Source organism: Sporobolomyces salmoneus, assembly GCF_050403485.1.
Source record: "Sporobolomyces salmoneus JCM6883 DNA, S_salmoneus_JCM6883_v1_ctg37, whole genome shotgun sequence".
In the NCBI taxonomy this organism is placed as follows: domain Eukaryota; kingdom Fungi; phylum Basidiomycota; class Microbotryomycetes; order Sporidiobolales; family Sporidiobolaceae; genus Sporobolomyces; species Sporobolomyces salmoneus.
This window is the reverse complement of record NW_027481126.1, coordinates 51,817-65,406: the sequence shown is the minus strand read 5'-3', so window position 1 is coordinate 65,406 and position 13,590 is coordinate 51,817. Positions and strand designations below refer to the sequence as shown.

Below are 13,590 nucleotides of genomic sequence, written 5' to 3'. Positions count from 1 at the left end.
ACTCTCTTGTCTAGCTACCTACGACGAACTGGGAATCCTCGTCTGCCAGAAGAAAACGGCGGCAAGAATCTAGTGAGAAAAGGATTTATTTTCATTCCTCCTCTCCCTCCTCTCCCTCCTCTCCCTCTTCAGGCAGTCTCAACTCCGCCCCCGCCTCCCTCCTACTCCTCTCATTCGCTTCCCTCCTCACTCCCTCTCCCTCCGCCTCCCATTTCCCCCTCTCGAACCCCTCATACGCAGCTCTATGATCGACCCATTTCTCTTGAATCGTTGAAGTTTTGAGACCTATCGATTGCGCGACGTGGACGGGGGGTGTCGGTAGTGATGAGTGGTGATCATGTGAGTGAGAGTGGGAAAGGTCATCGTGAGAGTGAGAGTGAGATGGAGGATGGGAAGAAGAGGGAACGGGAGGAGGACGGTAGCCGAGGGCTTGATCGATTATTGAAACTAATGAAAGCATCGATTCTTTATCCTACTCACTCATCACTGACTCATCAGCCCCTCATCATCGAGGTAGAGAAGGGAAAGTGGACTTACTTCAACAGCGAGAGTCTCAAAACTAACCAATCCAAACTCTTCTACGACCTCAATGATTTTCTCGTTTAGTTCTCCGAATTTCGACATTCGAGGATCTTGGGAGAGGAGAGGGAGGAGGTGTTCTAGGTCTTGTACTTGGGTGTAGAATTCTAGATTCAGTGCTGTTTTATTCCCTCGTCCCAGCTTTCTGATTAGTTTCCGCGTCGTCGAGAGTAGCGGAGAAGGGGCGGAGAGAGGAGGGTAAGTGCGTACGTAGATCACCAGCGAGAGCGAGTAAGTCAATCTTCGAGAGGACGTTGATATGAGGTAATTCGAGTTGCAGCATCGTTCGAAGCGATAAGAGGAGGAGACTGATATATTTCGATGGGTCGAGAATGTGACTTGAATCCGTCAAGTTTATTGCTGCTAGCTACTTGCCCCCGCTCAGTCGTTGTCAGTCCGACCAGCTCGAGAAGAGAGAGAAGGGAAGGAGGGACAGTGAAAGGGGATGAGTTTTACCCTAAACCCCATCCTCTTCTGTAAAACCTCCAAAACCTTCCTCAAACTCTGATGATTCGTACTCAACTCTACCTGTCCCGGCGTATCAAACACTACATAAATTTCCTCCCTTTTCCATCCCAAACCCTTCTTTTTCCCCTCCTCCAATTGTTCCTCGATCACTCGTTCTAGTTCTGTCTCTAACCAATCGAGGTTCGCTTCGAGGTATTCTAGACAATAGAGCATTCCTCCATTGGGACCGAGACCGAAGGAAGTCATGCAGTCGGAGAGGGAAATGAGGGAAGAAATGTCGAGGGAATGGGGGTAGGGGGGTTTCTTGGACGCTGGGTCGAGGTTCACGAGGAGGATGGGCCGGTTGAGGGCTTGGAAGAACTGAAAGACGACGAGGGAGGTGAGTAAAGAGAGGGGACAGAAGGAGAGAATGGAGAGACGAACTTGGTAGAGTCCCCAACAATAGGTCGTTTTACCAGAACCTGGGGGACCAATCACGACTTGTCCGAATGGCATCAGGTAGGTGGAATATGGGCTTGTTCAGCCGAGTTGGTGAGAGAGGAGGGGAGATGAACTCGGGATCAAGTTGAGTGTTTCGATCAAGCGTTCGGTAGTCTACTGAGCAGCGGCGACTAGACCGAAGGATATCTAGAGGGTCTAGTAATGTTCTCGGGGTGCAAAGAGTCGGTTTGAGGAGTTGAGTGATGCGAAAGAAGTCAAAAGAGATCAAGAACATTTCTCTCCCTCTTTCCACTCACTCCTCCCGACTGATTCGACTAAATCGACCAGACCAATCACGCTATAGGCCTTGTATCTCAGCTGGTGCGGCTCTCTAGGCAGCCTCCCTTCAATTCTCCCCACTTTCCCTGTCCCTCTCCTCCCTCGCCTCAATGACCTCTTCCCTAACCTCTCACCTCCCCTACGTTCTCCTCCACCCCTTCTCCCTCCTCCCCACCTTCCTTCGTCCCTCCCGAATCGGTCCCAAACCCTCCCTCGTCCTCGGTCTAATCCTCGGTTTCTCCCTCTCCCTCTCTCTTACTTCGTTCACTCGTTGGGCTCGTCATCGATTCAACCGACGCTTCATCTCTCCCTCTACCTCCTCATCCTCACAATCACTTCTTCACAGCCGACTCGGAGGAGAAGGAGAGGAAGAAGAAGGAGTGAAAGTTTATAAAGAGGGAATCGTCGATGGAATCGAAGGACTCATTGGGAACACTCCTCTGATTCGGATAAATTCCCTAACGGATTTGTTCGGGGAGGGAGAAGTAGAGATTTTGGGGAAATGCGAGTTTATGAATCCTTTTGGGTCGGTTAAAGATCGAGTTTCTCTTGCGAGTACGTCTCTCCCTTCCTTCGCCCCCCCTGTCCGGAGGAGAAGGAGATAGCTGATGAGATGGAGTGAACGGGATGGAACGGAATGGGTAGTTATTAAACAAGCAGAAGAAGAAGGATTAATCAGTCCGAATACTGGATCAACGATTTTTGAAGGAACTTCGGGGTCGACAGGAATAAGTATTGCTGGGATTGCGAAAGCTAGGGGGTATAATGCTCGTGCGTCATTGTTTTCCTCGTTGACTCTTTTCGAGAGCGAGGGAAGGAAAGTGCTGATGAAGAGAGACGGAATAGATATTGTGTTACCGGATGATGTTGCGCAAGAAAAGATTGGGATGCTGGAAGTACTAGGGGCTACTGTAGAGAAAGGTAAGTCACCCTTTGAGGCCCTTCTCTGTCTGTCCGATTCGAGCGTGAGAGGCTGATGCGGACGTCTTTTCTGGTGAGTTCAGTCAGACCAGTTTCAATCGTCGATAAGAAACACTACGTGAACCTAGCAAGGTTACGAGCACTCGAATTCGGAAAGAATACCTCATCAGGAGGAGGAGGGAGCCATACGATTCGCTCGACAATTTCAGCCTCGACTCCTTCTCGTTCACCTCAATCTACTACTCCTACCTCATCCCTCTCCCGTTCGAACTCAGCTACCTCTCCCGATCTCCTAATCACACAAGACGACACAGACCAGGAGAATCGTCGAGATCAACCCCGTGCAATTTTCGCCGATCAATTCGAAAACCTCTCAAACTACGTTTCCCACTCCACCTCAACCGCCCCTGAAATCTACCGTCAAACCTCCGGACTTCTCGACGCTTTCGTTTCCGGAGCCGGTACCGGAGGGACTCTCGCTGGGGTTGGTCGAACTCTAAAGAACCTCACTTCGAATAAAATCGAAGTAGTCCTGAGTGATCCGGAAGGGAGTGGGTTGTTTTATTGGATTAAAGAAGGGGTCATGTGGAATGAGAAAGAACAAGAAGGGAAGAGGAGAAGGTTTCAGGTGGATACTATCGTGGAGGGGATTGGGTTGAATAGAGTGACGAGGAACCTGAGGGTTGCGGAACCTATTATCGATGATGCTTATCGGTTCGTTGTATCTCCCTTATCGTCTCCACTTAACGTCGGGACTAAAAGCGGGAATATTCCGAACAGGGTGACTGATTCTGAAGCCTTATCAATGTCTCGACACCTCGCCTCCCACGACGGTTTATTCCTCGGTTCCTCCTCCGCCATTAACCTCGTCGCTTGTGTTAGACTCGCTCAGAAATGGATCAAGGAGAGAAAAATTGAAGAAGTAGGAGTCAAGGGGATTAGGAAATTGAGAATCGTGACGATTTTGTGCGATTCGGGGAGTAGACATACGAGTAAATTCTGGTCAGTCATTTCCTTCTCTTTATCTCTTCACTCTGAAAAGAGAGGAAGGACTGATGAATTACAGGAAGTGGTGACAGGAATGAGGAATATCTGAAAAAGAATGGGATTACGTATCCTCCGAATCTCGATTGGTTACGCGAACCTCTCTCTCCCGATTCGACGACAACAACAACAACAATACCCCCAACTGAGGAGAAGGAGGAGGAGGAAGGAGTGGACCATGGCGAGGTGGATCTATCGAAGATTGAAGATTCAGATTTCGCGAGTTCGAACCCGAAGGATTTACCGCCTCTGAATCCTCGGACGATCGACCGATGATGTAGGTCGAACTATGCGCTCGACGAGAACAGACAGAGCAAGTCGGAGGGTCAACTGAGATTATCGAGTTTTGAAGTTGTTGTAATTTCAGGATCTTTTTGGATGTGATCGCTACTCGCCTTGACTAAACCAGCTACAGCTTGAATGTTCTCGTCAAGCTAGCCTGTGCGTCGGTCCGCCCTCTTCGACTTCATTCGAAGCTGCGAGCCTTTTATTCTTCGCTCGCTCTCTTACGACGACCTCGTGCGTATATTCCTCGCGCGCACGGCAATCGATCGCTAGAGTTCGACATCGTCTCGTGACTCTCCTTGGAGGCCCTCTTTTATGCCTATGTATGGCGAACAACAAAGGAGGGCATGAATTTGTACTAAAGTTCCCCCGTTTCTACTCGCGAATCCTGCTCACTTCGTTCCATTGCAATCGGGAAAGCAATAAGCTGACTCGAGCCTTGAGGCCTCGAGCCTTTGATGCTTCGCAGCCTTGAGAGCTTCATGACAGTCTTTGGATCGCCTCGTGCTCGTGAGGAATCGATGTGACAGTCTCGTGCTCTCCGGGACCCCGATACCGGACAAGATGAAACGTTAGACGAAAAAGATTGAATTGGTGAAAACAACTAAATTAATGTTCTTTCTCGCTGTAGCCCATTCGTCCTCATTCACTTCTTCCTTACTTCTTCTTCCTATTCACCAATCTCCCCAACAGGAAGTATACAACATCCACCTAGGTTTAACCTCTCGAACTGTCTTCACTTCCTCTTGTTTGATTCCGGCTAGACCTTTACGAGAATCGTTCTTGACGTCGGGACCTGGTGCAACGGAGCGAAGAGTACTTTGCGAGACCTCGACGACTTCCAGGCCGAAGGTACGGATGAAACGTACGAAGCGAAGGTTGGCGTTACGAGGGAGATCAAGAGAGACGTTGACGAGAGTGTGTTCATCTTGTTCGTCGTATCCAGCTTCCGCCGAAATCGTCGGGTAGGATGAGCCATCCCGTTCGACTCGACTCGGCGTCGTAATGAGGACCACGTCGTCGAGATCGGACCACTTTTGAGGATCGAGGGTTATGGTTCTCGAGAGAGGGAGAGCGAGTCCGAAGGAGGCAACGAGACGATGGATCGGCTGTTGAGTCTTTCAGTAGTTAGATGTCTGCTGGTGGAGAGAATGGAACTCGGAGGACTCACAGCAAAAGCGGTAGCGTCACCTCGCTTGAACTCGTCAAGCATATCGTTGTAGGCATCCGAGTAGTGAAGCCACTCTTGAGGTCGACAGCCAGGAATTCCATTCCGGATGAGGTCCCAACTCTTCCTTGCCGGGATCTCAACGTCCCAGTACTTGGGATCTTCATCGATCCAGTCCAAAAACGGCGCCAAAAATCGATGTTCCGCGTCCTCCATCTCAGCCAGAACGGTCCAGTGCTTCATTTCTTCCCATACTTCGACCGGTACCTTGTCGATCAACCCTTGTAACAATCCTGAACTCGACAAGGTTCCATTTCGTCTGCGAAGGAGGAGCAAGTCGAAGAATCTGAAGGTCGGTCTGAGACCGGGCCAGGCTTGAGCAGCTGTGACGAGGTCGGTAGCTCGTACTGTCAGTCCGTAGCCGAGGGTCGTGATCGAGGTCATTGAGCAAGGAGGGGAAGAGAGCTCGAGGAGGGAGAGAGGGGTGAATATCGGTCGGTAACTGTCGGAGATGAGGAGAGGGAAGACGCTCTTGATAGCCTTGCAAAGTAGCCTGACCAGTCCCGAGAGGTGTCCGACGATTGATGGCCTTGAAAGCAGATGAGAGAGTTGTAGATTTTGTAGTGCGGAGAAGGACGACGGGGAAATGATCGTGGAGGTTTGATCCAGGTCAGAGTAGCTACTGTGATTATTCTTGAGCTGTCCAGTCGATCTGGGCGAGGCTGCGACACGAGAGGAAGGAGAGAAGCGGCTTGATCTGAGGAACGAGTTGCCACGTAGGTACGGACGCTGGAGCGATCAATCGAAGCTTGCCGAGTATCAGAGAAGCGTTGCTGCTTCGGCGGTCGGCGCGGAATTCGAGAGACTTGAATGATAGAGAAGAAAGAGCAACTCGCCCAGAATCTCTCTTCGAGCCCTGAGATCTGAGGCATACCAGATCAGCTCAAATTGGTCATAGGGAACTGCGAATGAGCTTCTGACTGTGACACTTGATTCAGTACGTGAGAGAAGGGGGACAGAGGGCGGCGTGGAAGGAAAAACGAAAGTCAAAAATCTGTTGCGAAGAATCCGAACAGCTTGCTTCGGCTCACTTGCGGTAGAAGGCTCGCCCCAGCGATCGTTGTCTGTCGACGCTTGCTTCGGCATCCCGTGGAAACAAGAGAAGTCTAAAAGGTGAGTTGAGACGGTGTCGAATCTTGGGGGAGAACAGTTTCGAGTATTACGGGAGCACGAGAGCGCGACTATCGACGGAGCGGACGAGCACCGAGTGAAGCTTAACCAGAGCTCCCATCTCTCTGCAACCCAGCAAGAGCTGACAAAAGGAAAGAAAGGAAATTAAGATTGTACAGTTAATCGTTTCTTCTTCGCTACTTCAGACCCTGACTCTGACCCGTTTCCGACTGACTTCAGCTCAAGGCACCCTGTTCCGTTTCTTCGTTGAGCACCTTTACCTTCTAGACCTCCCCTTGTTCCGACTCCTCCTTTTCTTTCTCCTTCTCCTTTTGCTTCGCGACGAAATTGACGAAAGAACGAGGAATGAGCGAGATCGAGTCGTCCTCCTCCTTCCTCATCGAAGAGTACTCGCATCGCAGATGATTTTCGAAAAGAATTTCCATTCCTAAATCCTTGAGTGCCGGATCGATTTTCCTGTTGACGACAAGTAGCGGTAAGACCAAGGGAGGGAAAAGAAGGAACGTTGACGAGGGACGAGTTTTGCCGCTTCGAGCAGTTTCTTCAAACAGCCTGGGACCGAGGAGATACGCATCGAGGTCTCCGGAAGGAGATACAAGTTGAGGCCGTGAGCCGTTTTCCAACCCTTGACGAGGTAGTCCAATTCGTCCGAACAGACTAGAATGTTTGATCCTCTTACTGAGCCCTTGTATGTTTGTGATCCAAAACGGTCTCCAAACTGGTGTCCGAGGAGCAATACATCCAGATGCGAGGCGAGGGAAGGGAGGAGAGGGGAATCTCGAAGGTGATCGCGATGAAAAACTTGACCTCCTTCGGGGTTTTCGCCGTAAGATACTCCAAAGAAGGCAGCTCTCGATAGCTTCGGTCGGTTACGTGGTTCGAGGAGTACTGCATCCCAGAAATCGCCGCCAAGGTAATGTACTTGCACCGATAGTTCGACGAGGTTCGAAGCGGGTTTGATCTTGTCCAAATCTAGTAACGGACCATCTCGTTGCGACAGCATGCATCGGACGTGAAGCGTTTTGAGGCCTACCGAACGAGTGCAATCGATATCAGCCTCACAATACGAGGAAACATCGAAATCACTCACTCGAAACGTCAAGGAAGTCGCCTTGAAAGAGTTCCACAAGACAGCTGTGTCCTGAATCTCGATGAACGTGTGCGGCTGCCTTGTCAGCTCCGAGTCTGTCGATGACCAACTTCTGAATGAGTTTGGCGTCTTCTTTCCTCACTCTCTTCAACAACTCGCGCTGACGTGATGTCGTGATGATGATGTGGGAGTAGAGCAATGGTTTCGCGATGTCGCAGAAGGCACGGAAGGCGAGAGAAACGTGGAAGAGGGTAGACTTAGATGAAGCGAGATGAGAGAAGATGTCCCGGAGGAGCTCGTTCGGAAGCGCAGGGATGGACATTGTGAGACCGTGTAGATATTTGTGAGCGAGTTCGAGTAGAGCTTGGCGAAGAATCGAAGGAGAAAGGTGAAGGGAAGAGGAAGAGAGAGAAGGGAACTTCGGATCGCGCGCAAGTCTCGTTCAGCTGACGACCGGCTATAACACGTATCATAGGCGTCCTACTCGAACTAGACTAACGATGAGAGGCGAAGCGACCGAGAGAAGAGCTCGGAGAAGAAACAAAATGTCTGAGTTGAAGTTTCATATCGAGTAGAGCACCGTTGAACAAACTACTAGTCCCGCTCCTAAGCCAAAGTTCCAATTCAGTCCTCCGCCATCTCCCAAATCGAAAGCCGAGCTGAGTAAAGTTGAAAGGATGATTGCGATTGAGGTTGCGAAACCTTTATCGATCGAAGAAGCTTCTTTGACGACCTGTTCTCCCACGAACTAACGACAGCGTCAGTAACCACAGAGATACGCAGAGATTGTAGTGGGATGAGAGGGGAGAACGAGGTAACGAGACGCACGAGGGCAACTAAAAGACCTCCCATAGATTGCAACGAAACGACGAACCAGACCAGCGGAGTGAAGCCATTCCACAGCGACCCTACTCCACCACGATCCCACCACGATCCACCATGAGACAAGTAAACGCCGATTGAGGTGAAAAGGATTGAAGGTATCGAGAGTTGCAGATTCCGTTTCCAGAGAGACGACGATTGAGGTTTCCGTTTATCCTCTGCCTCCTTCTCGATTTCCCGTCGATTTGTCGGACGAGGTCGACCTTTCCGAGACGACGACTTGAGGATCCGTTCGAACCAGACGCCAGCGAAACCGCTCGAGACGCAAGCCGCGAAAATCGCCAGAAACCCTTTCTTGACGTCTTCGCCCTCTCTGACTTTCATCCTTCTCGTCGGTGTGGTTGTCGAGGAGTTGAGTTGCACGATTATCACTCCAGCCGTGAGCAAGAAGAGGGAGATCCATTTTCTTCGCGAGATTCGAATTCGAAAAAACAGGATCGAGAAGATTGCGGTCGTAACGAGTTTGAGCTGGTAGGTCGTTTGGTAGACTTGCGGAGTGAGATTCGATAGAGCAGTGTACTATTCCGAACGAAGGTTGCGAGCGGAAGAGAGAGAACAAAGTCAGCGAAGGCGGTGCAACGAAAGAGCGAGCAGCGTACAAGCAGGGTATTTTGTATACTATACAGCACAGCCGGTATTGTCATCTGCACGATGGCCCTCCTTCCTTCCTTGTTGAACAGCTCCTCGACAACGTGTCGAATCGTTGAACCCGTCTCGCTTTCTTTCCCCTTTCTACTCGTGCTGATGTTATGACTTTCCAGGAGGTACATGATGAGACTTATGGAGGCCTTGACGAGCTCGGTCGAAAGGACAGCGACGTTGGGAGAGTAGATCGCATGCTGGAGGGAATATCGAGTGAGAAGGGAGACTGAGGCGTTCTGGATGGTGAGGAGGACTAGCGCTTGTACGCGGCGTGATTTGAGTGTTGTACTGATGCGGTGAGGAGAGGTCGAGGTGGGTGAAGTCATTCGGAAAGAGAAAAAGGAGTGAAAGTACAGTCGAGCGAACGTCGCAGAGATCCATACTTTTACTAGCGCAGTGATCTCGAGCGTTCAGAGAGAGAGGCTACGAGCGAGATAAGCGTCGAGGCGAAGATACCGCGAGAAGCTGCAGAGAAAACAGAAAAGTAAAATCGCACAAACTCTTCGCCTCTCAAACGGACTTCTTTAGAGCGATCTTCGTCACAACCTCACAGACAGTCAGACTAACGCCGTGTCCCTACTTGAAGATATCCCCTCCCCCTGCTCCCTCTTGATCGCTATCCATTTCCATCGCTTCTCCGTCCTGATCCTCCTCATTCTTTTCCTCTTTTCCCATCTCCGTCACAGGCGCTCCGTCTAACTCTTCTCCGTCTACGTCTGCTCCGTCAACGTCAATCTCCGCCCCATCTACGTCGATCTCTGCTCCATCAACATCGATCTCCTCAGTAGATCCAACCGGTGCTCCGTCCAAGTCGATATCGTCTGCGCCTTCGATTTGAGCCGTCTCGGGCTGGAGAGAGGAGGATGAAGTCGATTTGGCGGGAGCGAAATTAGCAGCTTTGAAACTCATCTTGAAGCCTCCGAACGATTTCTTCTCTTCTGCTTCAACTTCATCGACCTGCGGTTCGGCTTGTGGAGGGAAAGGTGGAGCAGGCGATTCCGAATGAGCTTCGAGAGGAGTCGAGGTGGGTTCTTCGTAATCTTGAGGTAGAACTGAATCGACTCCGGATAATCTTCGTTTGTAATCCTCGATCACTTTCGGTTCAAACACCAACCATTCTTTGTCCCAAACATCGATGACCTATAAGCAGACTCCCGACCTCAGTCAGTCATCCGATTGAACGACAGAGAGCGGGTCCCGCTCACCTTTTCAACCATTCCCCTAAATTGTTCCGCCTTCATTCTCCCCGGGAAGCTCAAGTAGACGTCGCCGAGATGATCGAATACCTTCTCCAGTCGTTTCTCGAAGATCGATCGATACACCCATGCGTTCGGTAGAGACGCAGAAGCGTTGTGAAGGATGTCGGAAATTAGGTGAAGTCGAGCGAGTTTTCGAGGAACCGGAGTCGTGTCAATCGTTAACGAGCATACCAGCAAGTCGGCGATCTGATGATCTCCTCGGTATCAGTCAACACATCGACCGGGAGAGAGTCGTAGGAGAGCAAGAGAAACGCACGAAAGCAGCACAATCTGCATGTTCCAAAGCGAACGACATTCCTTTCGCGATTCGTTCCCTCGTACTCGTCAGCCCCCTCAACAAGGCTTCGAATCGTTTTTGAGCGAGTCTTCCGAGCTTTCCTTTGCCGACTCGATCTTGTTCGGAATCTTCGGAGGAATCGGAAGAGTAGATTTCGTGATTGCCCTGCTCTCGTGTCATTGTCAGCGAAGTTTTCGGCGAGTGTAAGATAAGGGAGATGAACTGACCTCGTCATTGAAACGAGCGACTGCAGGAGGTTCGTAATCCCGATCGACAAGCATCTTGAAGTAATGATGAGATGGAAGCTGTGAGTACAGGAGAAGCGGAACATGTCAGTTCGAGCGCCTCGTGAAAGAACGCTCAGCCGGGAAACTTCTCGAAACCCACCTCCTCGTTGTTCAGAAACGCAAACTTTGGATTCCCCTTTTCCCTTTCTCGCAGAACTCCCTCAAATCCTTTCCCGTGATCTTTGATCTTGTTCGCAACCGTCACCAGGAACTTCTCATCTACTCCTTCTTCTAACTCGGGCCATTCTCTTCCTCTTCTGCGAGATCGGGAAGGTGGACTCCTTGAACGAGATCTCGAGCGAGAATAGGAAGAACGACGACGTTTCGATTTGAGGAACTCTTGTGGATCGTTTGGTGAGGCTGAACGATCTCGACCCCGAGAAGGTGGCGATGCTGATCGAGAGGAATGTCTTCTTCGAGAAGAGCGGTGACTCGAATAGGCGGAACCTCTTTCCGGTTCTACGCAAGTAACGATAGGCCCTTCAATTCGGATCAGTAATAGCTGAAGAGAGAAAGACATACCGTATAAAGCTCTCGCGGCGATCGGAACTGCTTTCCCCCATCCACATCTCAAAATACTGTCTCCCCATTCAGCTCCGTCCATATCTTTCACTGCCTTCTCCGCATCTCCTCTCCTCAAGAACGCAACGAATCCTCCTAGTTTACGACCTTGATGTCCTAATGCGGCGGTCGTGTTCAATTGACCAGATTCCAATCGAGGCCACATAATCTACTCGAACACACGAGTGAGCTTGTTGAAATGGCCAATAGCGTATCGCTGTAGGGAGAACGAGCTCACTTTGACACTTCCGACTCCGCCGTATTGAGCGAAGAGTTTCCCGAGAGATTCTTCAGTCGCGTTTTGAGGGAGTCCTCCGACGTGAACGTTCGTCGTCAAAGGGTCGTCGAGGTCGTAGTGATTGTTTCCAGTGAGAGTCGGAGCGTTTTCTCGAGCTAAGCAGGACGGGAGAGTCAGTGGGAAGGAACTGACGGCGAGAGCAAGCGAGAGGGAAAAGACTGACCTGCGAGAGCCGTGACCGATGACCCAACTGCACAACAGGGCAGCCGAAACGATGTCAGCATGAGTTCAGGAGGTATCGATCGATGTGAGCTTACCGTATCCAGCTTTCTGTCGAAGTCGTTCTTCTCGAGCGGCTTGATCCCTGAACAAGTGTCGAAATACGCGAAGAGAGCAATCGCCGGTCAATGAAAGCCGCCCATCGAGACAGAAAGGAGATCGTGGTCGATCAAGAGAGGAGTTAAGAGGAAAGGAAGAGAAACCTCTTGAGTTGTTCGAGAAAGTTATCTCCTTCTCGTTTCTTCTTTCCGAGTACTCCAGTAGCTTTCGGTGCGGGTGTGGGCTAATGCAGAGCTTTTCGTCAGTACTACGTCCGATCCGTGTAGGAGAGAGCAGGCTCACCTCGTCATCGTCCATGAAGTTCATCGCGGTTGGTCGGCCTTGAGGAGGTTTCGTTGAAATCGGTGCTTTCGAAGCTGAAGTCGAAGCGACAGGATTTCCCATCATCGCTCTTGGTCCTGAAGGAGCCGAGAACCCTTTCGGTCCGGTCGGAGGAAGTCGAGGTTCATTCGAAGGAGGAGGAGGAGGAGGAGGTTTCGCTGCCAAAGGATTGTACTTTTCTTCCCCTCCCGCTCTCACGAATCCCTTCAAAGGACCTCTTCCTCTTCCTGTTCCTCCTCCTCTCGAATGAGTCTCCGGGCCAGTTTCCTCATCCCCTCCGAACGCTTCAACGAATTCGTTGTAAGCTGCTGCCGCTTCTTCCTCCTGTTTCTTCGCTCGTTCCGCCTCGAGTTCTCTCTCGCGTTCAGATTTCGATTTACGAGTAGTGTGAGGGAGGGCACCGGTGAATCGAGCAAGTTTGTTCGCGGAGAGGGAGGGAGCGGCTTCGAAAGGTGAGGGATCTTCGTCATCTGGATCGAGTTCGGCTAGGCGACGGCGGGTGTCCATCTTGAGCGTTCTGCTGCGCTGTCAAGTCGAGCTTGGGAGGGTGATAGAGGTGGGTTAGAAGGAGGTTGTTCTGGAATGATGAGACCAAATTCAAGAAGAGGGAGCGAGTCGAGGAGCTCGGGAGTGGGCGTGTCGAGATATTTGAGGTACTGTCGAGTTGTTGGTACGGGTCTCGGGTTCTCGTGAGAGGTGGTCGGATAAGGTGGAAATCAACCCTCGAACCGGTCTCGACGCAGCTTTCCTTTCGACTTCTACATCACTTTCGGCTTCGACACTATGACCTCACACCTCATAGACCTATTCGCGAAACGTGCCTCCTCCTTGTCATGTCCCTCCGCCTCCGCCTCACCTCCTTCCTCGAGTTCCCCGCTCGGTAACTCCTCAAGCCCTTCCGTCGAGCTTAGGGAGCTGACAGGACAGCCGGAAGAAGAGTGTACGTTCTGTGAGATTGTGGCAGGGAAGCAAGAAGCGTACAAGGTCAGTAGTCATCCGTCTCGCAACCGGATTCAGCTTTCGCTAATGGAGATTCGGGCTCGAGCAGGTCTACGAGGACGAAAGTGTGATAGCCTTTCTAGGTCCGCTACCTCTGAATTCGCTTGTGAAGGTTTCCGTCCGCTGACGCCGCTCTGATCGGTGCCTCGCGAATAGACATCCTCCCAATTCGGCCAGGACATTTACTAGTTGTCCCGAAACGGCATTACGAGCGCGTGTAAGCTCTTCCACCGCCTCTCTAGTCCATATCTACCGATCCGTGATCCCGTCAACTTCAGCT

The 13,590-nt window shown here is 51.0% G+C and overlaps 6 protein-coding genes across 6 annotated transcripts; 1 reads left to right on the top strand and 5 right to left on the bottom strand.

The window, feature by feature from the left end:
- Positions 1-91: 91 nt before the first annotated feature.
- GPN2 (GTPase GPN2) lies at positions 92-1,542 on the bottom strand (the record flags this gene model as incomplete). The annotated part of the gene is made up of 5 exons (XM_076633347.1): positions 92-472; positions 538-698; positions 790-946; positions 1,036-1,407; positions 1,471-1,542. 5 exons carry the CDS (start codon positions 1,540-1,542, stop codon positions 92-94), a joined length of 1,143 nt encoding a protein of 380 aa, XP_076486658.1.
- Positions 1,543-1,916: 374 nt separating this feature from the next.
- Positions 1,917-4,047, top strand: JCM6883_005821 (uncharacterized protein; the record flags this gene model as incomplete). The annotated part of the gene is made up of 6 exons (XM_076633346.1): positions 1,917-2,361; positions 2,452-2,577; positions 2,653-2,727; positions 2,811-3,441; positions 3,508-3,729; positions 3,807-4,047. The coding sequence occupies 6 exons, from the start codon at positions 1,917-1,919 to the stop codon at positions 4,045-4,047; spliced, it is 1,740 nt and encodes a 579-aa protein (XP_076486657.1).
- Positions 4,048-4,730: 683 nt separating this feature from the next.
- On the bottom strand, positions 4,731-5,668 carry JCM6883_005820 (uncharacterized protein; the record flags this gene model as incomplete). Its single annotated transcript, XM_076633345.1, has 2 exons — positions 4,731-5,165; positions 5,228-5,668. The coding sequence occupies 2 exons, from the start codon at positions 5,666-5,668 to the stop codon at positions 4,731-4,733; spliced, it is 876 nt and encodes a 291-aa protein (XP_076486656.1).
- Positions 5,669-6,842: 1,174 nt separating this feature from the next.
- On the bottom strand, positions 6,843-7,827 carry JCM6883_005819 (F-box protein; the record flags this gene model as incomplete). The annotated part of the gene is made up of 2 exons (XM_076633344.1): positions 6,843-7,444; positions 7,506-7,827. The coding sequence occupies 2 exons, from the start codon at positions 7,825-7,827 to the stop codon at positions 6,843-6,845; spliced, it is 924 nt and encodes a 307-aa protein (XP_076486655.1).
- Positions 7,828-8,067: 240 nt separating this feature from the next.
- On the bottom strand, positions 8,068-9,355 carry JCM6883_005818 (uncharacterized protein; the record flags this gene model as incomplete). The annotated part of the gene is made up of 3 exons (XM_076633343.1): positions 8,068-8,238; positions 8,334-8,906; positions 8,987-9,355. The coding sequence occupies 3 exons, from the start codon at positions 9,353-9,355 to the stop codon at positions 8,068-8,070; spliced, it is 1,113 nt and encodes a 370-aa protein (XP_076486654.1).
- A 250-nt stretch (positions 9,356-9,605) lies between these two features.
- JCM6883_005817 (RRM and SURP domain-containing protein) lies at positions 9,606-12,818 on the bottom strand (the record flags this gene model as incomplete). Its single annotated transcript, XM_076633342.1, has 11 exons — positions 9,606-10,169; positions 10,235-10,474; positions 10,545-10,730; positions 10,793-10,870; positions 10,953-11,311; positions 11,375-11,582; positions 11,652-11,806; positions 11,875-11,901; positions 11,969-12,015; positions 12,134-12,213; positions 12,273-12,818. 11 exons carry the CDS (start codon positions 12,816-12,818, stop codon positions 9,606-9,608), a joined length of 2,490 nt encoding a protein of 829 aa, XP_076486653.1.
- Between the last annotated feature and the right edge of the window lie 772 nt (positions 12,819-13,590).